This window comes from Drosophila tropicalis, unplaced genomic scaffold, assembly GCF_018151085.1.
Source record: "Drosophila tropicalis isolate 14030-0801.00 unplaced genomic scaffold, ASM1815108v1 contig_3, whole genome shotgun sequence".
Classification (NCBI taxonomy): Eukaryota; Metazoa; Arthropoda; class Insecta; order Diptera; family Drosophilidae; genus Drosophila; species Drosophila tropicalis.
The window spans coordinates 914,350-937,319 of NW_027172753.1; the positions used below are offsets into that span (position 1 = coordinate 914,350).

At 32.0% G+C, this 22,970-nt stretch overlaps 1 protein-coding gene across 1 annotated transcript in view; it reads right to left on the minus strand.

The window, feature by feature from the left end:
- Nucleotides 1-457: 457 nt before the first annotated feature.
- Nhe2 (Na[+]/H[+] hydrogen exchanger 2) overlaps nucleotides 458-22,970 on the minus strand; it is a 32,675-nt gene continuing 10,162 nt past the window's right edge. Inside the window, 18 exon segments of the mRNA XM_068283988.1 lie at nucleotides 458-2,815; nucleotides 5,880-6,146; nucleotides 8,494-8,884; nucleotides 9,393-9,605; nucleotides 12,822-13,040; nucleotides 14,068-14,160; nucleotides 14,983-15,064; nucleotides 16,315-16,401; nucleotides 16,521-16,577; nucleotides 19,261-19,399; nucleotides 19,775-19,932; nucleotides 21,499-21,624; nucleotides 21,681-21,973; nucleotides 22,040-22,202; nucleotides 22,204-22,258; nucleotides 22,315-22,453; nucleotides 22,515-22,635; nucleotides 22,703-22,905. Of these exon segments, the coding sequence (XP_068140089.1) occupies nucleotides 2,287-2,815; nucleotides 5,880-6,146; nucleotides 8,494-8,884; nucleotides 9,393-9,605; nucleotides 12,822-13,040; nucleotides 14,068-14,160; nucleotides 14,983-15,064; nucleotides 16,315-16,401; nucleotides 16,521-16,577; nucleotides 19,261-19,399; nucleotides 19,775-19,932; nucleotides 21,499-21,624; nucleotides 21,681-21,973; nucleotides 22,040-22,202; nucleotides 22,204-22,258; nucleotides 22,315-22,453; nucleotides 22,515-22,635; nucleotides 22,703-22,905 (3,335 nt within the window). The 3' untranslated portion in view covers nucleotides 458-2,286.

Consider the following 22,970-nt stretch of genomic DNA (forward strand, 5'->3'; position numbering starts at 1 on the left):
GTATGTCGTTTGTGATTTCGTTCTGTCTATGTATGAGTACACTCGTTGGTACATGCTCAGAGATCGTAGGGTGTGTGTGACGTAAAGTTGTACAACATCGCATTTCAATAGCATGCGAATAGGATATGCCCCTGTGGAAAGAATATCCTATATCCAGGTGGCTGTGCCGATAGAGTGTTCGCTTGGCGATCGGAATGTCCCTGTTGATTAGTGGTTGTGTGATTAGTGGTTGCACCTTGTGGCCTATAAAAAAGGAAGGAAAATAGGAAAGAAGAAGACCAGGCATAGTTGTCCGACCCATTTCTTGGCGATTTGGTGGTTGGTAGCCACATTAAAGAAATACAATTTAAAATTTTTTTTTTTTTTTGGTTTATTTTTAGTAAAATTGTTTTCACTTATTATATAGTTATTTAAAATCAGTTTAACAATTTACAATCTTTTTTTTTTTTTTTTTTTTTTAATTTTGGTTTCCTTTTTTTTTTGTTAATGCTTCTTTTGTTGCGTTGCTAAATTAATTTTTTGGTGAATTTTATTTTTATTTTTTAATTGAATTATGCACAACTTAAGGCCTACAGTACGAAAAATTGCAAACGTTTTCTGTTACATTTTTCAATATTCCTTTTTTTTTTTTTTTTTAATTTTTTTGGTTTTTCCTAAATTTGCTCTAAAGCAAATAATCAAGTTTTAAGCCAAGATTTTCGAATTGTTCAAAGAACAATTAGTTTATGTATAGAGCACATTAGCTCACATGGTAACACAGCTCCGATTTGTTTTATTTTATTTTTTTTTTTCGTTTTTAGTTGGTTATCAAATGACAATTTTCAAGCAGAATTTGGTTTTTTTTTTTTTTTTTTTTACATTTTTTTGTTATTGTCTTTCTAAGAAAACAAAAACAAACACCAAAACTAAATGGAAAACAGTTGTAGGCATATCATAAATATATATATGCATATATAATCATATGCAGGTTAGAAGGCAATTCTTGGGTAGAGTAAATTAAATAAATAATAAAATTAGAATATTTTTTTTGGTACTAGGCGCATACAAATTAATTTATATTTATAGGTATATACATATGTCTATATATATATATGTATGTAGATCGTTTGTAGGTAGGTTTGATGTTCCACATGAATAAATTTCTGTATGTATTTCTTTTTCTTTTTTTTTTAAGGTAGGTTGTTCCAGTAAATTAATAACTTTTTGATGTGAAATTTAAGGCGGATTCTCAATTTCGATTTAAACTTGTTACATATCCTGAAAAAAGGGGTTACCTCTCCTTACTTCCTTGTAAGGAAATAATGAATCAGAATCAGATTATATTTAATGAAAAATCTTTAGAATTAAATAGTTTTAAATTTGAATTTGGTAGATACTCAAATCGAAATTGAGAAAAAATTTGCCCATTCTATAAATTTTTTAATATTCAAATTCAATTCTATTTTCTTTGTATTTTGTTTTGAGCACTTTTATATCTAGTTTTTGTTTTTTTTTTCTTCTTCTTTTTTTTTTTAGATTATCCACAAAATGTGTACAAAAATAATTTATAATTTACATATATATGTAACTCTGGCTATATAGAATTTTTTTTTTTTTTTTATTTTTGACTCTGCGGCTATTTCTTAGAATGTACAAAATAAAAACTAATTTAGAAAAGAAAAATTATAACAATTGAACTAAATAGAAACATTTGCTAAATACGCCTTTAAGTACCAATTGGTTTTCCATTTTTTTTTTTTTTATATACACAATTAAATTTAATTAAATAATTTAGAAAAAATTTGTTCTAAACTCTCTTTTTTTTTTTTTGGCTATATAATTACATAGACAATTTGTTTTAGTTTTAATAATTACAAATATAAACTGTTTTCTTTTCTGGAACACATTAGTTTTAATCACTAAGTTAACACCACTCGCTAAAACATAAATTGCGGAAGTAAGTAAGAACGTAAATTAATAACTAAACAATATGCTATTTAATTTTTTTTTTATTATAATATATGTATATACAATTTTTCTTGTTCTTCAATATGTTTAATAATTAATTCATAAAGCTTTTTGTTTTAAACCATTTGGAAACAATTTGTTTAATCATTTGCGGTTCTTAAGTGTTACTTGTAATCCTATAACTATATAGGTATGTAGGTATATATAACCAGCATATACACACACACATACATATGTAGATATCGTTGCTGAAGGATCTGCTGCTCAGTAGAACATCTGGTATTGAAAGCGGCTCTTTCGCCGTGCTTGAAGTGACTCCTTTTCGTCCTCATCCGCTACTCAAATGATGCTCTCATCGTTCTTTCTAGTGAGACGAATGCTGGTTGTAGTTGTTGTTGTTGTTGCCCCTGTCGATGATGCACCTCGTCGACCCATCTCGTGTGCAGTTCGTGGAGTGGCAGGCGTGGTGAATGTTGTGACTACAATATTCTCATCATCATATAAATCAAAATCTTCCCCTTCATCATCATCCTCCTCATCATCGTCATCCTCGTCGTCGTCGTCATCGTCCTCACTGTCGCTATCTTGATAATCTAATAGAGCCGTGGTCACTTGATTTTTACTACCACCAGGCACACCCACTGCCGCCCCACCTACAGCACCAGCATTCATTCGCCGGATTTGGGCTCGAGGAGTCGATGAGAGACGCGGCAGGAGCGGCTCTCGACCATCGCGACGCATCATTTTCTCGCTGTTGGAGCCGCTGGTGGTGGCAAGCGGCGCACCATCCCAATCATCGGTGTCGGCTGGCTCGCACAGCGACTTGGAGTGTCCATGCTGGTACGAGGATTCCTCTGGTATTGTGTCACTATTGTCAGTTACAGTTGGAGTGCATGATTGTGCGTAGTTGTGTTGGTTGTTGGTTTTTTTTTTTGTTTTGTATGATTTGGAGTGATGTGAAGAAAAGTGGTAAAAAAGTTAATGTCATTTTGGGTAGTGATCAAATTTGAGTTTTATGAACTTTACGTCATCATGAGTCTACAACTAATTTAGATCTATGGACTAGGAGAACAGAACATAATTTCAACAGAAGCAAAGAAGAATTAAACATTACTATATCGTTTATTTAACAAAGCCAAGAGATTAAAGGAGAAATGAAATGTATAGTAACTAGAAATACAAGCCATAGATATAACATAAAATAATATAACATTTCTTTCGATATAACACTATAAATACAATACAATTCCCTTTCATCTGACAAAAGTTGGTTTTAGAATTTCTCTCTTCGTTTAATTAGAGTTTGTTTTTGAAAAGTTAGCCACAGGAAATACGTAAATACTTACACAAAGGTGTTTTGATGATATAAAGAATTGGTTTTTGGTTTGTTTTTTTTAGGTGGTAGTAGGGTGATATATCACAGGCTCAACTGTATAACAGTTTTGAGTGCATTAAGTAGATGTTGGTGTGTTTTTTGTGGTGTGGTTTGGTGTGTGTGCAGGGGTGTAAGCATATAGGCTATAGAGACTCAATTGACACGGAGCTAAAAGTAAATTTTTATAGATTGTTTTTTTGATTTTACCAATTGTATATTTTTGTGATTTGTAATTTGCCCAGATTTTAGTTTTGTTAAACTTAAACGGAACACATATCAGACATTCGATTAGAATCAATTTAAATTGAGAAATTGCATTGCATTTGTTAGGATTACTGGGGAAAGATTTGGCTTAAAAAGAAGGATGGTTAAGCTATATGAAGCCAAGCAGGAGACGGTTAACAATAAGAAATGAATGAATTAAAATATAATAAAAATAAGCAGATAATAATTATTATTAAGTATTAAGGTTTTATTTATAACTATTACAAGGCTACTTGAAACTGTTATACAACTATAAAATGGCTGCAGCAACGAAACATTAGTAAATGGTATTAACATATGACAGTTTCAAACTGTTATAAAAGACAGCGGATAATGATTTTTGAACTTCTATATAATACAAAACATTCGGAAGCCATTTCATTTTAAACTTTAAAACTATTCTAATCAGTTAAAGCCGTTAGAAAACGGTGACTATATGTTTTTATAACAGTTGACAACTGTCTTATAACATTTAGACTGGTGTAATCTGTGAAAACTGTTATAAAACCAATTATAACCGTTCGAATCTGTAGTATAACACTGAATAACTGTTATATATGTTTGGAACTAATATAAAATCATTTGCTGTGTAACTGTATAACACCTTAACTGTTAAAAATGACTACAACTGATGTATATAATGACTGTATAGTCATTTTACAGTTGTATAACAGTTAGGAACTGTCGTATAACACTTAAATTGTGCCACTGTATAACCCTTAAGCTGTTTTAAATGATTGAAACTGACATGAAATCATTTGCTGTGTAACTGTATAACACTTAAACTGTTATAAATGAAACCAATTGAAAGAAAATCATTTCACAGTTGGAAACTATCGTATAACACTTAACTTGTATAACTGTACAACACTGAACAGTACTAAATATTTGTTGAAAATAATTGAAACTAATATGAAATCATTTTCTGTGTAACTGTATAACACTTAAACTGTTATAAATGACTACAATTGATGTATATAATGACTGTATAGTCATTTTACAGTTGTATAACAGTTAGGAACTGTGGTATGATGAATATTTGTTTTAAAAGTTTGTAACTAATATAAAATCATTTGCCGTGTAACTGTATAGCACTTAAACTGTTATAAATGAAACCAATTGATAAAAAATCATTTCACAGTTGGAAACTATCGTATAACACTTAACTTGTGTAACTGTACAACACTGAACAGTACTAAATATTTGTTGAAAATAATTGAAACTAATATGAAATCATTTTCTGTGTAACTGTATAACATTTAAACTGTTATAAATGGAACCAATTGATAGAAAAGCATTTCACAGTTGGAAACTATCGTATAACTGTTCACATGTGTAACTGTACAACACTGTATAACACTTAAACTCTTTTATAAGAGTTGTATAACAGTTATGAACTGTCGTATAACACTTGAAGTGTTTAACTGTATGACCATTAAGCTGTTTTTTTAAATGATTGAAACTGATATGAAATCATTTGCAGCTGTCTTTTTACAGCCGTATAACAGTTACAACTGCCATATGAAATTTAATAACTGGTAAAACCATTTTTGACTGATATGAAATCATTTGCTTCTCAAATCTATAGCTTTATAACAGTTTAAAACTTTTATATTATTGCTTCTAACAGTTCTAATAGTTATCAAGTGGTTTTTGAGATTGTTATTTGAATACTGAAAACTGTTATACATTTGCGAGGTCATGGCAAACAAAAGGAAAAAAGAAACTAACTAAAAAAATTAGCAAATAATAGACAAGATCAACAGGCCAGTTTAGGTGTGTGTATCAATCCTAGTAATGAAAACCATTCGAACCAAGAGCTATGCCAATAGAAACAACATCTTTAATACAGTAGAGACTCCCCACTAATGTACAGTTCTGCTTATGCGTATGCGTGTGAGAATGATTGCCAAATTGTTAATAGTTTTTAGGAATGTTATACAGGAACTTTCGATCTCTCTCTCTTTTTGAAAATGATCGATGTGGAACAATGTGGTTATTACAAAAACAAAGAAGTTAAAGGAGCAAGGAGAAATCACTATTCATTTAGCATTATATAGACCTATATTTGATTCGTTTGATTCTCAATTCTACAATGATATGCATCTGAATTGTAGCATTATATACAATTTGATAAATGTATATAGAAAAATTATGTTGATTGGCTGTTGTTGTTGTAGGTTGAACGTCTGTTGTTTCTTAAAGTTGAAATTCGTCAATGGCCGGTATAGATTGCATTTGGCAGATATACTGGCATTATCTCTACACTATCATATGATTTGGGATCATTTACTTTAGCCGATATGTTGCACTATTCTCCGATGAGGGGGAAGTTGACGTTGAATTGTCGCTTGTTGCATTTGTTGAATTATTTGTGTGGCTGTTGTTCTTGTTGTTGATTGTGGTGGTGGATGTTGTTAAAGTTGTTGGAGTTAAAGTTGTTGTAGGAGTTGTTCGAGTTGAAGTTGTTGTTGTTGTGATCTTGGTTGACTCTAGCAAATTAGTTGCTCCTGGACTACATTGTAAAACTCTACTGGGCCTGCGTCCAGTTACAATAAGTCTGCAAAATAATTTATCACAATAATACGACACAGAGACAAAACAAGACGCCTACCAAACAAAACAAAAAAGAACTAAAAAAAAAAATACAACACAAAAAATTGCCTACACACAACAAGAAAATTAAGTGAAAATATAGAAATTTACTTAATATATAAAAAGAAGAGGAAATTAGCACAAAATTCTTCGTTATATTGCAAAAAGTGATACGAATTTTTCAAGTGCTTTAAATGGGAAAGAAAAAATTTGGTGGAGGTGTAAAAACAAATTTGCAAAACTTTAAAAAAATATTAAGCTAAAAACAAAATATATGTAATATTCAAGATCTATTAATATATTAACAGTATTTATCATTATTAAAAATAGAAACCCACTGCATCTAAACCGAGAAGCGATATTGACTTAAGCAGTTAAGAGAAATTTTAAATAAAATTCGAAGTGTTTTTGGGAAATGGATCTTGTATTTTCTACACTACACAGTTGGCAATCTTTTGAATCAAACTTTCGGCAGAGGATAACTCTAGGACCTAGAGTCTAGATTCATCTACAAATATGAATCTAAAGTCTCTCTTCAGTGTGTGAGTGAATACATTTAGTAAATTTGTTCCCTTGTGACTCAATCAAATGAAAGTAACTCAGTAACTCATTTATTTAGTGCTTTAGTGCCTAGTTCTTTGACTTACTAGATCACTGACTGAACAAATGAACAGTGATTGTAGTGAACAAGTGAGTCAGTGAGTGATCAGTTGAATGAGTCAGTGAACACATTCATCAAAATGAAGTAATTCACTAACTCACTGATATAGTAACTCAGTAATGACTTATTTAGTGTCTTAGTGCCTCGCTAGTTCATTGACTTACTGGATCACTGACAGAACAAATGAGCAGTGATTGAATTGAACATGTGAGTCAGTGAATGATCAGCTAAATAAAACAGTGAACACGCTCATCAAAATGAAGTAATTTAGTGACTCACTGACTTAATAACTCAGTAATCATTTATTTAGTGCCTTAATGCCTAGTTCTTTGACTTACTAGATCACTGACTGAACAAATGAACAGTGATTGTAGTGAACAAGTGAGTCAGTGAGTGATCAGTTGAATGAGTCAGTGAACACATTTATCAAAATAAAGTAATTGACTAACGCACTGACTAGGTAACTCAGTAATCACTTATTTAGTGTCTTAATGCCTCACTAGTTTTTTTACTCGTTAAATTATTCACTTAGTAGTTCTTTGACTTACTAGATCACTCACCAAATGGATATTTGACTTACTAGACCGCTGACTCACTTGTATTTTCATTCTCATGTTACTAGTTTCTTTAAATTTAAGAATTACAAATATAAGAACTGATCATGGACCTCAAAAGGTAAAGTCAGTACAGATTAAACAAGTGAGCAGTGAGTCAACTGAACAATCGAGGCAGTGAGTGATCAGCGGAGTGAGTCAGCGAACCAGTTCCCCAAAATGAAGTAATTGACTGTCTTTTGCCTTAGTAACTCACTAATTTAGGGTTTCAGAACCTTACTTGTTCATTGACTTACTAGATCGCTGACTAGTTTATTAAAATTTAAGAACTATAAAAATTATAAATGTAAGAACTGATCAAGGGCCTCAGAAAGTAAAGTAAGTAAAGACTTAACAAATGAGTAATAATTAAAGTAAACAAGTGAGTCAGTGAGTGATCAGTTAAATGAGTCAGTGAAGTGTGAGTAAGTCTTTTGGCCCAACATTAATATAATTATGAGGTTCTGTTACTGGGAGACTTTGCTTATGAACACCATAACTTAATTGGCCTTAGCACACATCTTCAACGCCAAAACTAGCTGAGAATTATAACTAAATGAAGAAAAACAGACTTAAAAAAGCATACCAAATGTGATTTCACTTTTTTGTTTAACCTTGGCGTCATTTTAATAGTTATTTGTTATTGTTTAAATAAAAAACTGCTAAATGAAATGAAGGTTCAAAAAGAAATCTCAAATTCAAAGGACTACAGATATAACCTCATTTGTTAATAAATTAACTTAAAAACTAGTAAAAGTTGAAGGAACAGAAAACTAAAAAACAAAACCTTGGGTTAAAATACAAGTTTAATGTGATTTTCAAGTGATGAACTTTGTTAAATGATTTAAATGTTCTGTTTTGGGTTAGTCAATAACTAAGCTACAACTAAAAATGCGTTCATTTAATACAAAATTTACAAATCTATGCTTAGAGATAGAGTTAAAGAGGCCCACAAAATACAAGAATCAATGTACGAAGGACATTCAATAACACAAATCAAATATCGTGTATCTTTATGGTGAAAACAGTTGGGGTAAAAGGAAAAGTAAAAAACTTACCCGCTGAGCTCCAGCATGGAGCCACGTCGCACATTCCGTCGATGACTGGCTGTGACCGGAAATGGACCAGAATGGCCTTCCGGGCCAACTAGATGGGTGCCCAACGAACCTGACGATATCGATTGCGAGCGCTTGTCCAGTCGGGGATTGTGGGCCGGCACTGGTGTGGTATTGGTGCTAATGCCACTGCTGGCCGGATTCATTGGATTGAGGGTGTTAGTAGAAGAAGGCACAACGACCATTGGATCCGAGCCACGTGCATCGCCGCTGGAGCCGGCGTCCACGGTATTAGAGCTTCCAATGCCACCAACGCTGCCAGCTTTGGAACTGGAACTCTCACGTCGAAAGAGACCTATGACGGACTTGGGTTGTTTAGGCTTGTTTATACCACCTTTTTTGGGCAGGGGGTTGGAGAGAGCATTTGACACATCCGTGTGTAGTGTGTGGTGGATTGTGGTGAAGAGTGGTGGACATTGTGTGTGGTGGGTTGTATTATTGTGGAGCCAACAGTTACCAAAAAGGAAAAATAAACGACAGAATAAGAAACGAGAAGAATAAACAAATAGAACTAATCAGAAACATATAGAATATATAGTCATAAACTATATTAAGACAGGTGTCGTAGTATAATACAATTTTTAATTTGATTTCTTTCCTTGAATTTGTACGTTTCAATTAAGTTTTTTTTTGCAGTGCATTTAAAGTTGGTTAACAAAAAAAAAAAAAAAAAAACAAACACAAGGTAGATATATACATAGATATAGAACTGTTTGATTTCTTATATACATGGCCAATTCACAGAGAAATTATACAGAGAACTCTTGGATCTTTGGTAGCAGTATCTGTTTGGTTAGTCCCCCCGGGAGAATAAGGATTCTGTTCATAAAAGGATACGTTACCTAGGAATGTGGCACTTGGTGAATTGTAGGCCAAATATTCCTTATTCGATGCCCAGGCGGGAAATTCATTTTGCTGCACTGCATCTGTGCTCTCGTCACCCTGTCGTTTCCATGGCAATTGTGATTCTGTGGCTGTGGGCGTGGCCACACGACGTTCCCCATCTGATTCGCGCGACAGATTGCGATCCTCTTCGGGAATGGGATGCTCGGCAACTATTTTGAATGGAAATGGAAAATAGTAATAACAACTATTAGAATAGGTTAAGTCTCTTGGTGCTAAGGGCATGCATTTAGCAGCGGCAGCAGCAGCTCAGCTTAAACTCTACGCTGCAATGCCAATTTTGGTGGGGGTGGGGGGGAAATTTCAAGGCGCAGCAAAAGGACACTCAAGTAAGGATAAGACAAACAGAGTGCAAAATGAACTAAAAACAAAGAAATTATTCCAAACCAAACTGAGTTCAAAGGTAAAATAATCTAAAAAGCAACGAAATAAATATATTGAAAATATCTTCAATTGTAATTGGAACTGGTCCCTTCATCCTTCGTAATAAAACTTATTAGTGAGTAAAGCTTTTCCGATAAATTACGACAAATAACAAAAGTCTTTGAAAAATTTCACCAATTACAATCATTATTTAAAATCTTTAAAACCTTTAACAAAATATATTTCTTCACTAGTATTTTAAATAGTAATTTTTATAACATTTTTATTTATTATTATTAAAAGAAATGCCAATTAGCATCAGCATTTAAAATTTTTAGAAAAATTAAGAAAGTAAAATAAAAAAAAAATGACCAAAAAAATTAGATAAATGCCTTGAAAAATTCAGAAAAATTAAAAAAATTAAGAAAAGTATTAAGGAAAATATTAAAACCATTTTTAAAAGCAAATTACGACTTCTCCAAGTTCAAAAATCTTTGGGAAAATTAAACACAAATCAACAACTTAAAAACAAATGTTGAAAATGTTTACATTTTGTTAAAAAAAAAAACCGAATATGTTAAAAAATTTGTCTTAAAACAAAAGTTTCACCAAACTTTGCTTTTCATTTCTTTTAATCAGAAAACTTTCAACATTTTAAAAACTATTTTTTTACTTTTGACAAAACAAAAAAAATTAAAAAAAGGTTTTTTTTTGAGTTGTTTGAAAACATTTTCGATTAAAAAATTTTATTGTTTTTAAATTTTTTGTCAACCATAACTTTGAATTTTTTAGAAATTTATCAAAAAAGATATTAAAAGGTTTTTTTTTTTGTTTAAAATATCAAAAAATGTTTTTTTTTTTTAATATTAAGAATGTTTTTTTTTGAAAAAATATTAAAAATGTTGTTTTTAAAAGTTTTCGAAAATATCATTTTAAAAAACTAACAAGTTAAAAAAAAATTAAAAACAAATTTCAAAACTTTTTTTCCCACTCTTTAAAAACTTTTAAAAAAGTGTTTAAAATTTTGGTGTAATTGTTTTTAAAACTAAATATTGAAAAAATGTTTTTGTTAATTTTGCTTTATAGTACTAACTTTTTCCAATGCTAATGCTAATATTAAAAATATGCAACGTTAAACAAAAATCTTCAATACATTTTATTTTCAATGCTAGTGAAGAGATTTTATTTATTATCGCTGATTTTTCCACTGTCAAATTAAAAAATCGATTTAAAAAATTACTAAACATTTTGGGAGAGTTAATCAATATTTCGACTGAAGTATTATGCTTAGCTTTTTTTTGAAATTATTTATCTTAACCCATTTTCAGTAAATTTAAAAAATAATATTTTTTGAAAAAAATTAAGGAAAAACAACGCAAAGGAGGAAAACGTTTGTCATGCACAAAAATGCCATGCTGATTTGGTGTTTGCTTATTTTCTTATTAGTTTTTTATTTTAACATCTTTTTTAAGGTGTTGTTTTTTTTTTTTTTAAGATGAATATAGTTTTCAGGACTCTTTTTTCTCTCGCTCTCTCTCGCTCTTCTTTCGAATGCTTTCTACCATATAATTACAAATCGCATTTAATGAAGTGAAGCTCTATTGAGGTTAAACTTAAAGGATAAGTGAATTGTTGGCGCAAACAAATCGATAAAAAGAACTTAACATAAATGGGTATAAAGTTAAAATGATATCTTAAGTCGCGCAAAGTGCTGAGCACAAACGATTAACTATTTTTGCATAAAGGCCAAAATGCCATCTAAATGCTTAAGATTCACTATGCTAGACTATATAATAATGTATGTAGTTTATGGGACTGGCATTATGTATTTATATAAGGCAGCAAATACTTTGGAATGTGGATGGACTAGTTATGTGTATGTATATGTAAGTGTGTGTGTGTGTGTATATTAATGGATTCGAAAACTCCTACAAAGTGATCTAAAAACATTCTATCACGTCACGTCTTTTGAACTTATTTAAGAAATAATTTCGTTTGTCTGTGATAACTACTTTAAAATTGACAATTCCAATGCTAAAACGAGTTGGGAATCACAACTGGTGAACCTATTTAAGAAATAATTTCTTTTGTCGGTGATAACTACTCTAAAAATGGCAATTCCAATGCTAAAACTAGTTGCGAATCACAACTGGTTAAAGCATTCTCTGTAAATTTTTTCCCATTTCTTTTTATACCCGGAATTCGGAAGTGCATGGAATGGAATTCTAGGTGGCCAATATACATAAACCTTTAAATGGCTTAAAAATTCTTATGTTTTGTTAAAGTTTTCTATATATGTAGTTTCATAAGTTTCAAATATAACGCAAAAAGATGCATATATTTCATTAAATGTTTTTAAAATTGTTCAAAAGTTATGAATAAACAAAGTATTTTGGGGTTTTAATAGAATCCTTTGTTTATTAATAACTTTTGTTAAATGGTTTCTCGTTTACCATTTTTCGAAAAAAATTTTAAAAACTAATATCCCTTGCCGAGTTTATCTCCTAAAGTGTAAGAAGACTGGTGAAAAAAATTGATTGTTAAAAATCCTAATGGGCTGTCGTAATGTCTGTTAGCTAAACATTGATCATAGCCAATGCTTTTACTTATTATTGCCTACTTTAGGGGGCAAAACAGCATGTCTTTCCTGAAATCGTACAGAAATGAATGATTTAAAGCAAAGAAAAAGCTTTTCTAACATTAACCTTTTAAAATTCTATCGATCTTAATCATCTTTTAATCATCTAACAGAAAATTTAAACTGATCTGATCTGAAGTGAATGAAAGTCTATATGGAATGTGTGTTAATTTGTTGTTATTCTTTCTAATCTACTCTAAGCAACATGTGATTGTGATTGTGTGTGTGTGTCTGTGTGATTATTGCCATATACATTTGAATATATGTATGAAGCACTCTAGAAGTTTCTGGATGAATTGATTTTTGATTGATTTATATATATGTATATATATTTTTTTTTTTGGTTCTTTTAATGATTTTGCTTTACCAATGCTCTGGTATGAACGATCCCGTCGCCATGGCAAAATCAATTCAGCCGCTGTGGGTCCAACTGATGGATCCGGCGAGTCTAACTCTTGCTCTGGACTTTGGTCGTCATCCACTTTGGGTGCATAATGCTGGACAATGCGAGCCTTGGATACATCAAAACCGGGCAGGTTTTGTATATGGGCTATCAGGGAATTATTATTAGCGCGATCCGAGTCAGCTAATTTGGTGTTGTTCGTTGTTTGGTTGTTGTTCATTGTTGGTGTTTAACGAGAAGGTATTGTTTGTTGTTGTTGTTTATTTATATATTTTTGCGCCCAGCAATTTAGGATTTTATATTGGATTTAAATTAGAGTTTGGGAAGGAAAAATTTTATATGCATACATATATATGTACATACATATATGTTGGTATACATACATATACACATAAAATGGAAAAAAAAGAAAAATATATAGAAAAAGTTGTCGTTGTTATAGGCATTTTATTCAGAGGAAATCATTTTGAGGAACAACAAAAACAAAAAAATCGAAAAAAAAAACATATGCAAAAATACAATTGGAATGGCAAAAGTAGAATTAAAATTTGTATAAGTATTTCAACCGAGTTAAGAGTGCCAAAAACAAATGAAATCATCAAAAGGACTAGCAAAGCTTTGCAGGATAATGAGACGAATCAATTCTGCTTGTGGCTTAGAATATAACCTACATACAAAAAAAAACCCGAAAAATCCAATGCTACTTTACATAAATCTTATGATTCTCTATTCACTATTTCAATATGTACAACAAAACTCTTGAAAACCTTTTGAAGATTTATTTGCAGTATTACAACATTCATTTTTTTAACGGTAACTCATTTTGTTCTGTTATTTGTTATGCATTAAGTGAGTTTAGATACTGATATGGCATTTTTGTGTAATCATGAGGATATATATATAAGTATTAATGGCAATTTTTATTGCTTTTTTTTTCACTTTCTATCAGTCAAGGCTATAAAACTGCTGATCATAAGGAAAAAAAAAGGTTTTAAAGTATAGAAAACAAAAACCACTTGGACAAAAAGGAAAAACAAAAAACATTTTCAATGGGTCTGCCTATGCTCAGTATGGTAGACAAACCTCAAACTCCCTCTCTTATTCTTTCTTACAAAAAGGATTAGTAAAAATAATAGTACAAGTACGTTTATTAAGAAACAAACGGAAAACATATATCTAAACATATATATATGTAGATAGAATGACTTACGTGATGATTTTGCTGTGAAAGTTAGGCCATCATCCCAATCGTCACTGGGACCAACAACATTGATCTCGTTTGGATTCTGTTGGTTCTCCTCGGCTGTTTCATTAAGCACATTGTTAATATAGTCTTTAGTGAGTATATTTAGCATATGGATGATTGTAAGTTAAGTACACATGATATTCGTGTTAGCAGACAGGCAATTGTGTGAGGGTGTGTGTGTGTTTTAGCCAATATTTTGTGAGCGGGAAGGAAGAAACAGAGAATAGGGCAAAGGTTGAAAAATAATTTAGTAAGTGACTTAATTTTCTTTTTGGTATGGGAAGAATTTGCTTCTTTTCTAATTGTTAGCACAATTTGTTATTAAACTCGCAAAATGTTGTAATAAAATAATATTGCATACTTTAAGGGGCAAATTTTCCCCATTTTACATCCCTAGATACGCCGGTAATGAACTTAATTTGAAAACATTTTGCGAGTTCAAGACATGCTTAAAATATAATTAATTAATACATATGTATATAAAAATTATAAACAATTTTGTTAGTGTGAGGTGCTGGTAGTATAGGTAGATGATTTCTTATTGGTTTTATGAGATTGTGTGTGTGTGTTTGGAATGAGGCGTTTGTTTTTTTTTTTTTTTATAATTCTAGATCTAGAGTAAACTCATTTCAACTTAAAAGAGAAAATATAAGAAAAACATATTTTAAAATATTTCTACAATTTGATTTCTACTTAAAATTTGGTTGGTTTTGATTTTTGAATTATCTGTTTTGAATTGGTTCAAATTGAATTGCTTTTCGTTTTTAAGCTTTCATCATTTACCTAGGTCTAATCTACGATATTTGTTAAGTGAATTGTGAGTAGTATGTCTTTTTCTGTAAGATTTTTTTCGTGAATGGTTTGAACTCGAATTCGTACCATTGGAGAGCTGCTTTGTAGTGCCATTCTGTTGAAAATCATGAAATGATACATGATTCTGTTTCACATTTTCCTTGGGCTCCTGCAGGAAAAAAACAATTAATCATATTATTAAATGGTTTTCAATTGATTTAAATCAAGGGTGGGCACGTAGTGGCTCTTTTGGCTCCCGTGGCTCTTTACCGGCAGAGGCTGGGCAGAGAAAAAGGTCATTTTTTGGTCTCGACGCACACAAAAATTTGTGTGTCTCGAGTTTTATGACGGGTCATAAACGACCTTTTTTGGGTCGAGCGAGCGATCGTCGTCGAACTTTTAGGCAGAGGGACGGCCAAAAACCGAATTTTGCGGGGAGGGAGAAAAAGGGTCGCGATCACGAGCTCGCAACTTTTAGGCAGAGGGACGGCCAAAAACCGAATTTTGCGGGGAGGGAGAAAAACGGACGTGCGGGTTGTCCTTTGTCGAGTCGAGATGTAATGCTTGTGTACACTGACAAAAAAGGTTTATTTCAAATCATTTAATTTTTTCTAGCTTCCCCAATACAGGTTATTAAAATTATTGGAAAGTCAGGGATAAAGTAGACATTCTGAAAATTTGGCATTTCCTGGGGTTTTTTAATTTTTTACCCCTTTGCTGCGGGTACATATATACATATAAAAATAAATTTTTTTGTCAGTGTACACAAGCATTACATCTCGACTCGACAAAGGACAACCCGCACGTCCGTTTTTCTCCCTCCCCGCAAAATTCGGTTTTTGGCCGTCCCTCTGCCTAAAAGTTGCGAGCTCGAGATCGCGACCTTTTTCCCCCTCCCCGCAAAATTCGGGACTTGGCCGTCCCTCTACCTAAAAGTTGCGAGCTCGAGATCGCGACCTTTTTCCCCTCCCCGTAAAATTCGGTACTTGGCCGTCCCTCTGCCTAAAAGTTGCGAGCTCGAGATCGCGACCTTTTTCCCCCTCCCCGCAAAATTCGGGACTTGGCCGTCCCTCTACCTAAAAGTTGCGAGCTCGAGATCGCGACCTTTTTCTCCCTCCCCGCAAAATTCGGGACTTGGCCGTCCCTCTGCCTAAAAGTTGCGAGCTCGTGATCGCGACCCTTTTTCTCCCTCCCCGCAAAATTCGGTTTTTGGCCGTCCCTCTGCCTAAAAGTTCGACGACGATCGCTCGCTCGACCCAAAAAAGGTCGTTTATGACCCGTCATAAAACTCGAGACACACAAATTTTTGTGTGCGTCGAGACCAAAAAATGACCTTTTTCTCTGCCCAGCCTCTGCTGCTGATGCTCTGGCTCCCAAGTTAAATTTTCGTGCCCACCCTTGATTTAAATTATTTCTTACCTTATTGCTGGCTCCACGTTTACTGCGCTTATGATGCTTCCGATCATTAAACATTCGTCGGAAATTCATTTGCATTTTATAATTGACCTGTAATGATATTCAAGATGAAATTTCTCAATATCGAATCATTTTGAATTTCATTCATTGTTTTTATATAGGATATATATTGCTCGAATTGGTCAGAGATTTGCTTTTGCATTACTTACCTGGGTGGACAAATCTCTGTCATCTACTGCGTGTCGGCTATAACTAAGACGACGGTGCTGAAAAAAATTGTGGATGAAGGCAAATAATATGTTAAAATCATAAGAATTGAAAATATATGATATGTATGTATATGATATAGCATCTGATTCGCATATATGTATATTATATTGTAGAATAAAATTAGACAGTGGACAAGTAGAAGACATTCTACGTAGTTACGAGAAAACTTTGCAGGGACAAACATTAAGTTATTTTCTTTTTTTTTTAGCATTTAACATGTAATAAAACTGTTTGAAAAGTGAACAAAGACGTTCCATAACATTTATACAGCTTACAATTGATTATAGTTAATTAAGTATGTGATTGAAGGGGATAAAAGTTCAATAATGCTTATAGTAGAAGTGCTCCAAAGACTTCGGTTAGCCGAATTATCAATACCCATTCCATGACATAGAGAAAAAACTTCAGTTAAGAAGTTTCAAACAATATTCTCCCTCTCTGTTATGGAAAAAGTACTGAATATATAGATATAGATAGATTCTCAACAAAACAACATTAAATGGATACATGGTGTTTGTGATTAATTAATTGTGGAATAAAAAACAACATGAAAATAAACAAAATTAAATGGAATTGCAAAATTTAAATAATTTTAACTTAAATTTAAAAAGAAATCAGGCAAGGCTTACTTTGGTTCTGGCAAAGTTTTTATAAACTTGCAAAGCTAACTTGAGTCATTAATGTCATTAAAGCTTCATCAGATTTTGCATCTAATATTAACTAGATGTCTAGGCTTATTATCTCATATATGTACAGTGGTGGCCATGAATTTATATCCCTTTGGGTTTTCGGATTTAAGTTTGAAGTTTTCTTTAGATTTTTGTTGGTTTTTCCGATATCACAGGCTTAGAATCTGGTAAAAAACTTTTTTCAGGTAATTTTTGGTGCTGAACGCGAATCAGCAATCCTTTTTTTTTAATCAGGTCAATTTTTTGAAGTAAAGAATGAAGGACTAACACAGGTTTACAAGGTTTCGCAGGCAAGTAGGTAATAAACTTTTTTGAAACCTGACCTGATGGCGGAAAACGGGCAACGGATTTGAATTCAGAGAAAATACACAGAAAAACATTTTTCCGTATCGGGGTCCAAAAATTTAACGAAATTTGAAAACCTCTGTAATAAGTGAATATGGGTCAGATCCTATATTTTATAATACAGATACTTGAATAAACTTAATAAAAAAGTTGTAGATCTAGAGTTGTAGAAATATTCAAATTAAAATAAATTCCGTTTAACAATTCATTCATTCAATTTAGCCCAAAATTTCGTTTCGTTCTGAATTATGTATCTAATTTGTGGGTCTTTTGGTCTAGGCCCTTTCACAAAACTAATTTAAACTTTTTTCTTAAACTCAAACAGAAAGTGAACTGAATTCTCCATCTCATGATCTACATACTACTCATCATAATCGGATAAAATTTACTTTAAACCAAGTTCGAAAATAAAAGGCCTTAAATTTGTGTCCACTGCTGTAGGACATTTATTATTTACTAAGACATTTTGGAAAAAATGCTTTGCAAAGTTATTTTACGAGCAAATATTAAAATAAAATAACAAAAAAAGGGGGAAAAATATGGTTTGCACAATAAAAAAGTTAATAAAAAGTAAAAAAAATTGTCTAGTGTCAACATTAACTTTTACGATTAACATTTAGTTTATGCATAGATATTTATATTATTTTTTGAACATTTGTAAAAGTTGTTCATAAATATTATTATTGAGTATTTAAAAAAAGGCAGCTCTAAAAAAATTTCATCTTAAATTCTTTTTGCATTGTTTCAATTAGCGTTTTCGTACTAAATTAAAGTTTAAAAATAAAATTAAACATATTTGGCTTTAGTACTTTGTTTATGGTAAGTTTTTTTTTTTTCGTTTATAATATAGACACCAAATTGGATTAATTTAGGAGTATTTTAGTAGAAACTGTTTAAAAAAGAGTTTTATATTCTTTTTGTTTTAATTGGAATATTTTAAAAGAAAATTTGTTGCAATCCAAAGAAACGTTTATAAGTATATGATAGACATAATACACACACACAATTAGATTGTGTAATAACATTTAACAGAAAAATGAAACAAATTGAAAAATAATCAAATTAATGAACCAATTCTTTCGTACCATTTGTATTGAAGCCTTTTCGAAATATTTATATAAAAATGTATTTTTTTTTTGTTTTTTAAGCATTTATCATTGTTTGGTCATTTTTTTTTTTTTTTTTTTTTGGTTTGGTTGGCGAGACAAGTTGATGTTGAACGGGAAAGAAATTAAATAAATTAATCATTAATCACAAATATTGATATATAATTGTAGTATATATTTAATATATATATATATAGCCAGCAGATTTAAATAGAGCAATAAGCGAAAAGAGTTTTTGTTGAAACTAAAAGCCCAAATATTTGAAAAGAAAATTATATATATGAAAATTATAGATATATATATATATGGTGAAGTTGAACTCTGTATATATAAAAAAGAAGTGAAGTGACATAGACAGAAAATAGTTTTGAAAATCGGGGTCATTTTTTTTTTTTTTTTTTGGGCAGTGTGTGAATTAGATACATAGATAGATTGATAGATACTCTTTACGCTATATATTTGCTTATATTAAGTTTATTGAAATTGAAAATTTGATTATATATATCTATATATGTTTTCAGTATCGAGGTTATACATACCCTTCTATAAGGCTTCAGTTCTTCGGCTAACAAATGATGTATTCTGGCATCAGTCAAATCCTTTTTGGATGGATTATAGTCCAGTTCAGCCATATCCAAATTGCGCGAACAAGTATTGTCTAGATTAGTTAGACTGGGACTAAAGATCAAAAAAAAAAAACAAACCAATAGTTTATAATTAGTTTCAAATCAAAAGGGTTTAGAGAAAGAAGAAGTGGTTAAACGAATTTTCGACAGCAATTACTAGAATATAGAGATTACTTTGTATACGTGTACGAGTGTTTTGTGTTAGACAAGATAAAAGTATTCTTTTTAGTGCATAGTTTTATCATCATGCTACAAATCATATGCAAATTCAAATTTATAAAAAATTAAATTTAATTGTTATTATTATTTTTGTCGTACACATGCTATATACGATACGAATTCTTGTGAGTATATAGCACTACACAGTCAATTTAGATATTATCCAAAATTCGTTTACCAGGTGGTATATATGGTTGGCGGTGCCCACCTGCCACCAATATAGTTATTGGTATAATTCCTGAATAGGGCACTCATCGATTCAGTTCCGGTCATCTGTCCAATTGTCGAGGGATTGCGACGCATCACTTCCATGGCATCGCGCATAGTTAACTTTGAATAGGTCTCAATGATCTTCGGTTCAGCACCCTATTCAATATGATTCATAAAAAGTTTATTTAGCAACGGTAAAGAAGATTCTAGTTGAAAGTTTTTAATTAAAGTTTCTGTTAGAGACTAAGAAGTTGAACAAAATCAAATTCGAATGAATACTTTTGAACCAAACTGAATGTGTGAGTCATGAGTATTGACACAATCTTCTTCTGTGTCAACGTTTTTAATTAAAGTTTCTGTTAAAGACAAGGAAGTTGAACGAAATCAAATTCGAATGAATACTTTTGAACCAAATTGAATATGTGAGTCATGAGTATTGACACAATCTTCTTCTGTGTCAGAGATTTCAGCTAAAGTTTCTATTAGAGACTAGGAAGTTGAACAAAATCAAATTCGAATGAATACTTTTGAACCAAATTGAACGTGTGAGTCATGAGTATTGACACAATCTTCTTCTGTGTCAACGTTTTCAATTAAAGTTTCTGTTAGAGACTAGGAAGTTGAACAAAATCAAATTCGAATGAATACTTTTGAACCAAATTGAACGTGTGAGTCATGAGTATTGACACAATCTTCTTCTGTGTCAACGTTTTCAATTAAAGTTTCTGTTAGGCACTAGGAAGTTGAACAAAATCAAATTCGAATGAATACTTTTGAACCAAATTGAATGTGTGAGTCATGAGTATTGACACAATCTTCTTCTGTGTTAAAGTTTTCAATTAAAGATTCTGTTAGAGACTAGGAAGTTGAACAAAATCAAATTCGAATGAATACTTTTGAACCAAATCGAATGTGTGAGTCATGAGTAATGAAACAATCTTCTGCTGTGTCAAAGTTTTCAATTAAAGTTTCTGTTACAGTGTAGGGAGTTCTATTCGAGTCCATTTGAACTGAATTGAATGAAATAAATCTAAACTAAAAAGAGGAACGAATGAGTTTGATTCTATTCAAGTATTTGTCAAATGTATTAAACTATTTAATTTGGTTACATGAGTAGCAATGAATTAATTTCCGAACCGAATGTTTTGAAAAGGTGTTCGAATTATTTATTATTTTGAATAATAACACATTGTATTCGAATAGTCGAAATCTGAATAAGAAAAAGCGTTGCCAAAACTTTGAAAATCATGAATAAAATTCGGATTTTCAATTATAGTATTTAAATATTTAAAAAATCTAGAATAGCCGTTCGAATGCACTCCAAAATATAACATCTCCATTCGTGATATTCAATTTCATTCAATATGCATTCATTTCTTTTGAATGTTGTGGAAGCTTTTCTGAGCTGACATTCATTAAACCAAATGAATACTATTTCTTTTTCAATTCATGTTGAACATTGTCCACTTGAAAGAATATTTCTATCATTCATTCAAGTTTTAGAAATCATTCTTTAAATATTGTTATCTAAAAAATGTAATGCATTATATTTCTGGATGAAGGTTTTTAAAAAGACTTATTAGGAAAGAAAAATTTTTTATGAAAAGATGTTTAAAAACGGCCCAATTCAACATATGTAACATACTCAAAAATACATACATACTCTCATATTCTTTCTTCTTAGGTAAATATCAAAAAAAAAAAAAAAAAATGATAACATACCTTGAGATCTCTTATCAACAGAGGACGTATAAAGCGATTATCGAAACGCTTGAATTTATCCCGCACATTGTAATTGCCTGTTTTGCCCACGATATCCTCAATGCCGGCCATAAGATGGTCCATGAACTACATTTGAATAGAAATTAATGAGTACTTATAAGCAAAATTGCTGGAGAACTTACCCTCTCATGAATACGTTCATTCATGGTGGGCTTACGTTTGTTAGCCCTTTTCACATTGAGTATCTTGACCAGAGGTTTTATGGTAATGCCTTGTAGGAATACGGTAAAGTAGATCACAGCTATGGTGGTGGTAACAAACATATTCTTTTGCTTCACCACATTCTCATCGACCAGAAGGACCAGGGCAAAGGCAACGGCTCCACGTAAACCGCCATACGACATAACAAATTGATCGACACGCGATAATTTGTGCAAACGGAAACGATTGGCCAGAGCCGATAACAAGATGACACCTGAAAATTGTTAGAGTTTAAACACATTTCAAAAGGACAATAGGGATTGAATGGATTGATCCATACCTATGACACGAAATACGGAACAAAAGGCTATGGTTAGGACCACAAACCAAGTATTCCAAACGTGCATATTATTGACAGTCGCCACGCCAAGGAACATAAAGATAATGGTTTCCGCCGAACTTGACAACATTTTCAGGGCATATTTAACAGTTGTGTGCGATTTTTTGAGATATATTCGATTCGACATAGTTTTTCATAGTGATGCCACAGAAAGTTATGCTGCAAGTGGTTAAAGATATAGAACTTTGATGGAACTTAGGGGTATTATTACTCACGCTAATATGCCGCTCATGTGAAAGATTTCCGCATTCAGATAGGCCAAATAGGCCATAACGAATATGAAAATAGGCTCTATAACACGCACATGATCGGTGAATCGAGTCACCAGACCAGTTAGGAAGCCCCAAATGATACCTAATTGCAATTAAACACATCGATTAATCTGCTAGAGAGACACTTACTAGAAAGTACTTACCTATGGCAGTGCCACCTAGAGCCACTACAAAAAAGGAACCAACACCGCTGGCAATATCCTGGGCAATTATATTGGGCAGACCAATTTCATTGTACACTTCCATCATATGATACATGACAACCTTGAGAGAATGTCACAGATTATTACATATGTTATGCATAATTTGCCCATCAATTTAGTTCACTCACCGTGACAGCATCATTAAGCAGGGATTCGCCAAAGACAACAATATACAGTATTTCATTGACGTGTATCTCCTCGAATACGGCTAAAACAGCGACCGGATCTACGGCGGATATTAGCGAGGCAAATAGAAATATGTCCATCAACTCGGGAGTGGCACTCTCATCCCCATAGATGCCACAAAGACCACACGCATATAGTGAACCACCTGCAAAGTAGAGACCATGAAATGGTTAGGACCCAATGAAACTATCAAGGCAGAAAATGGATACA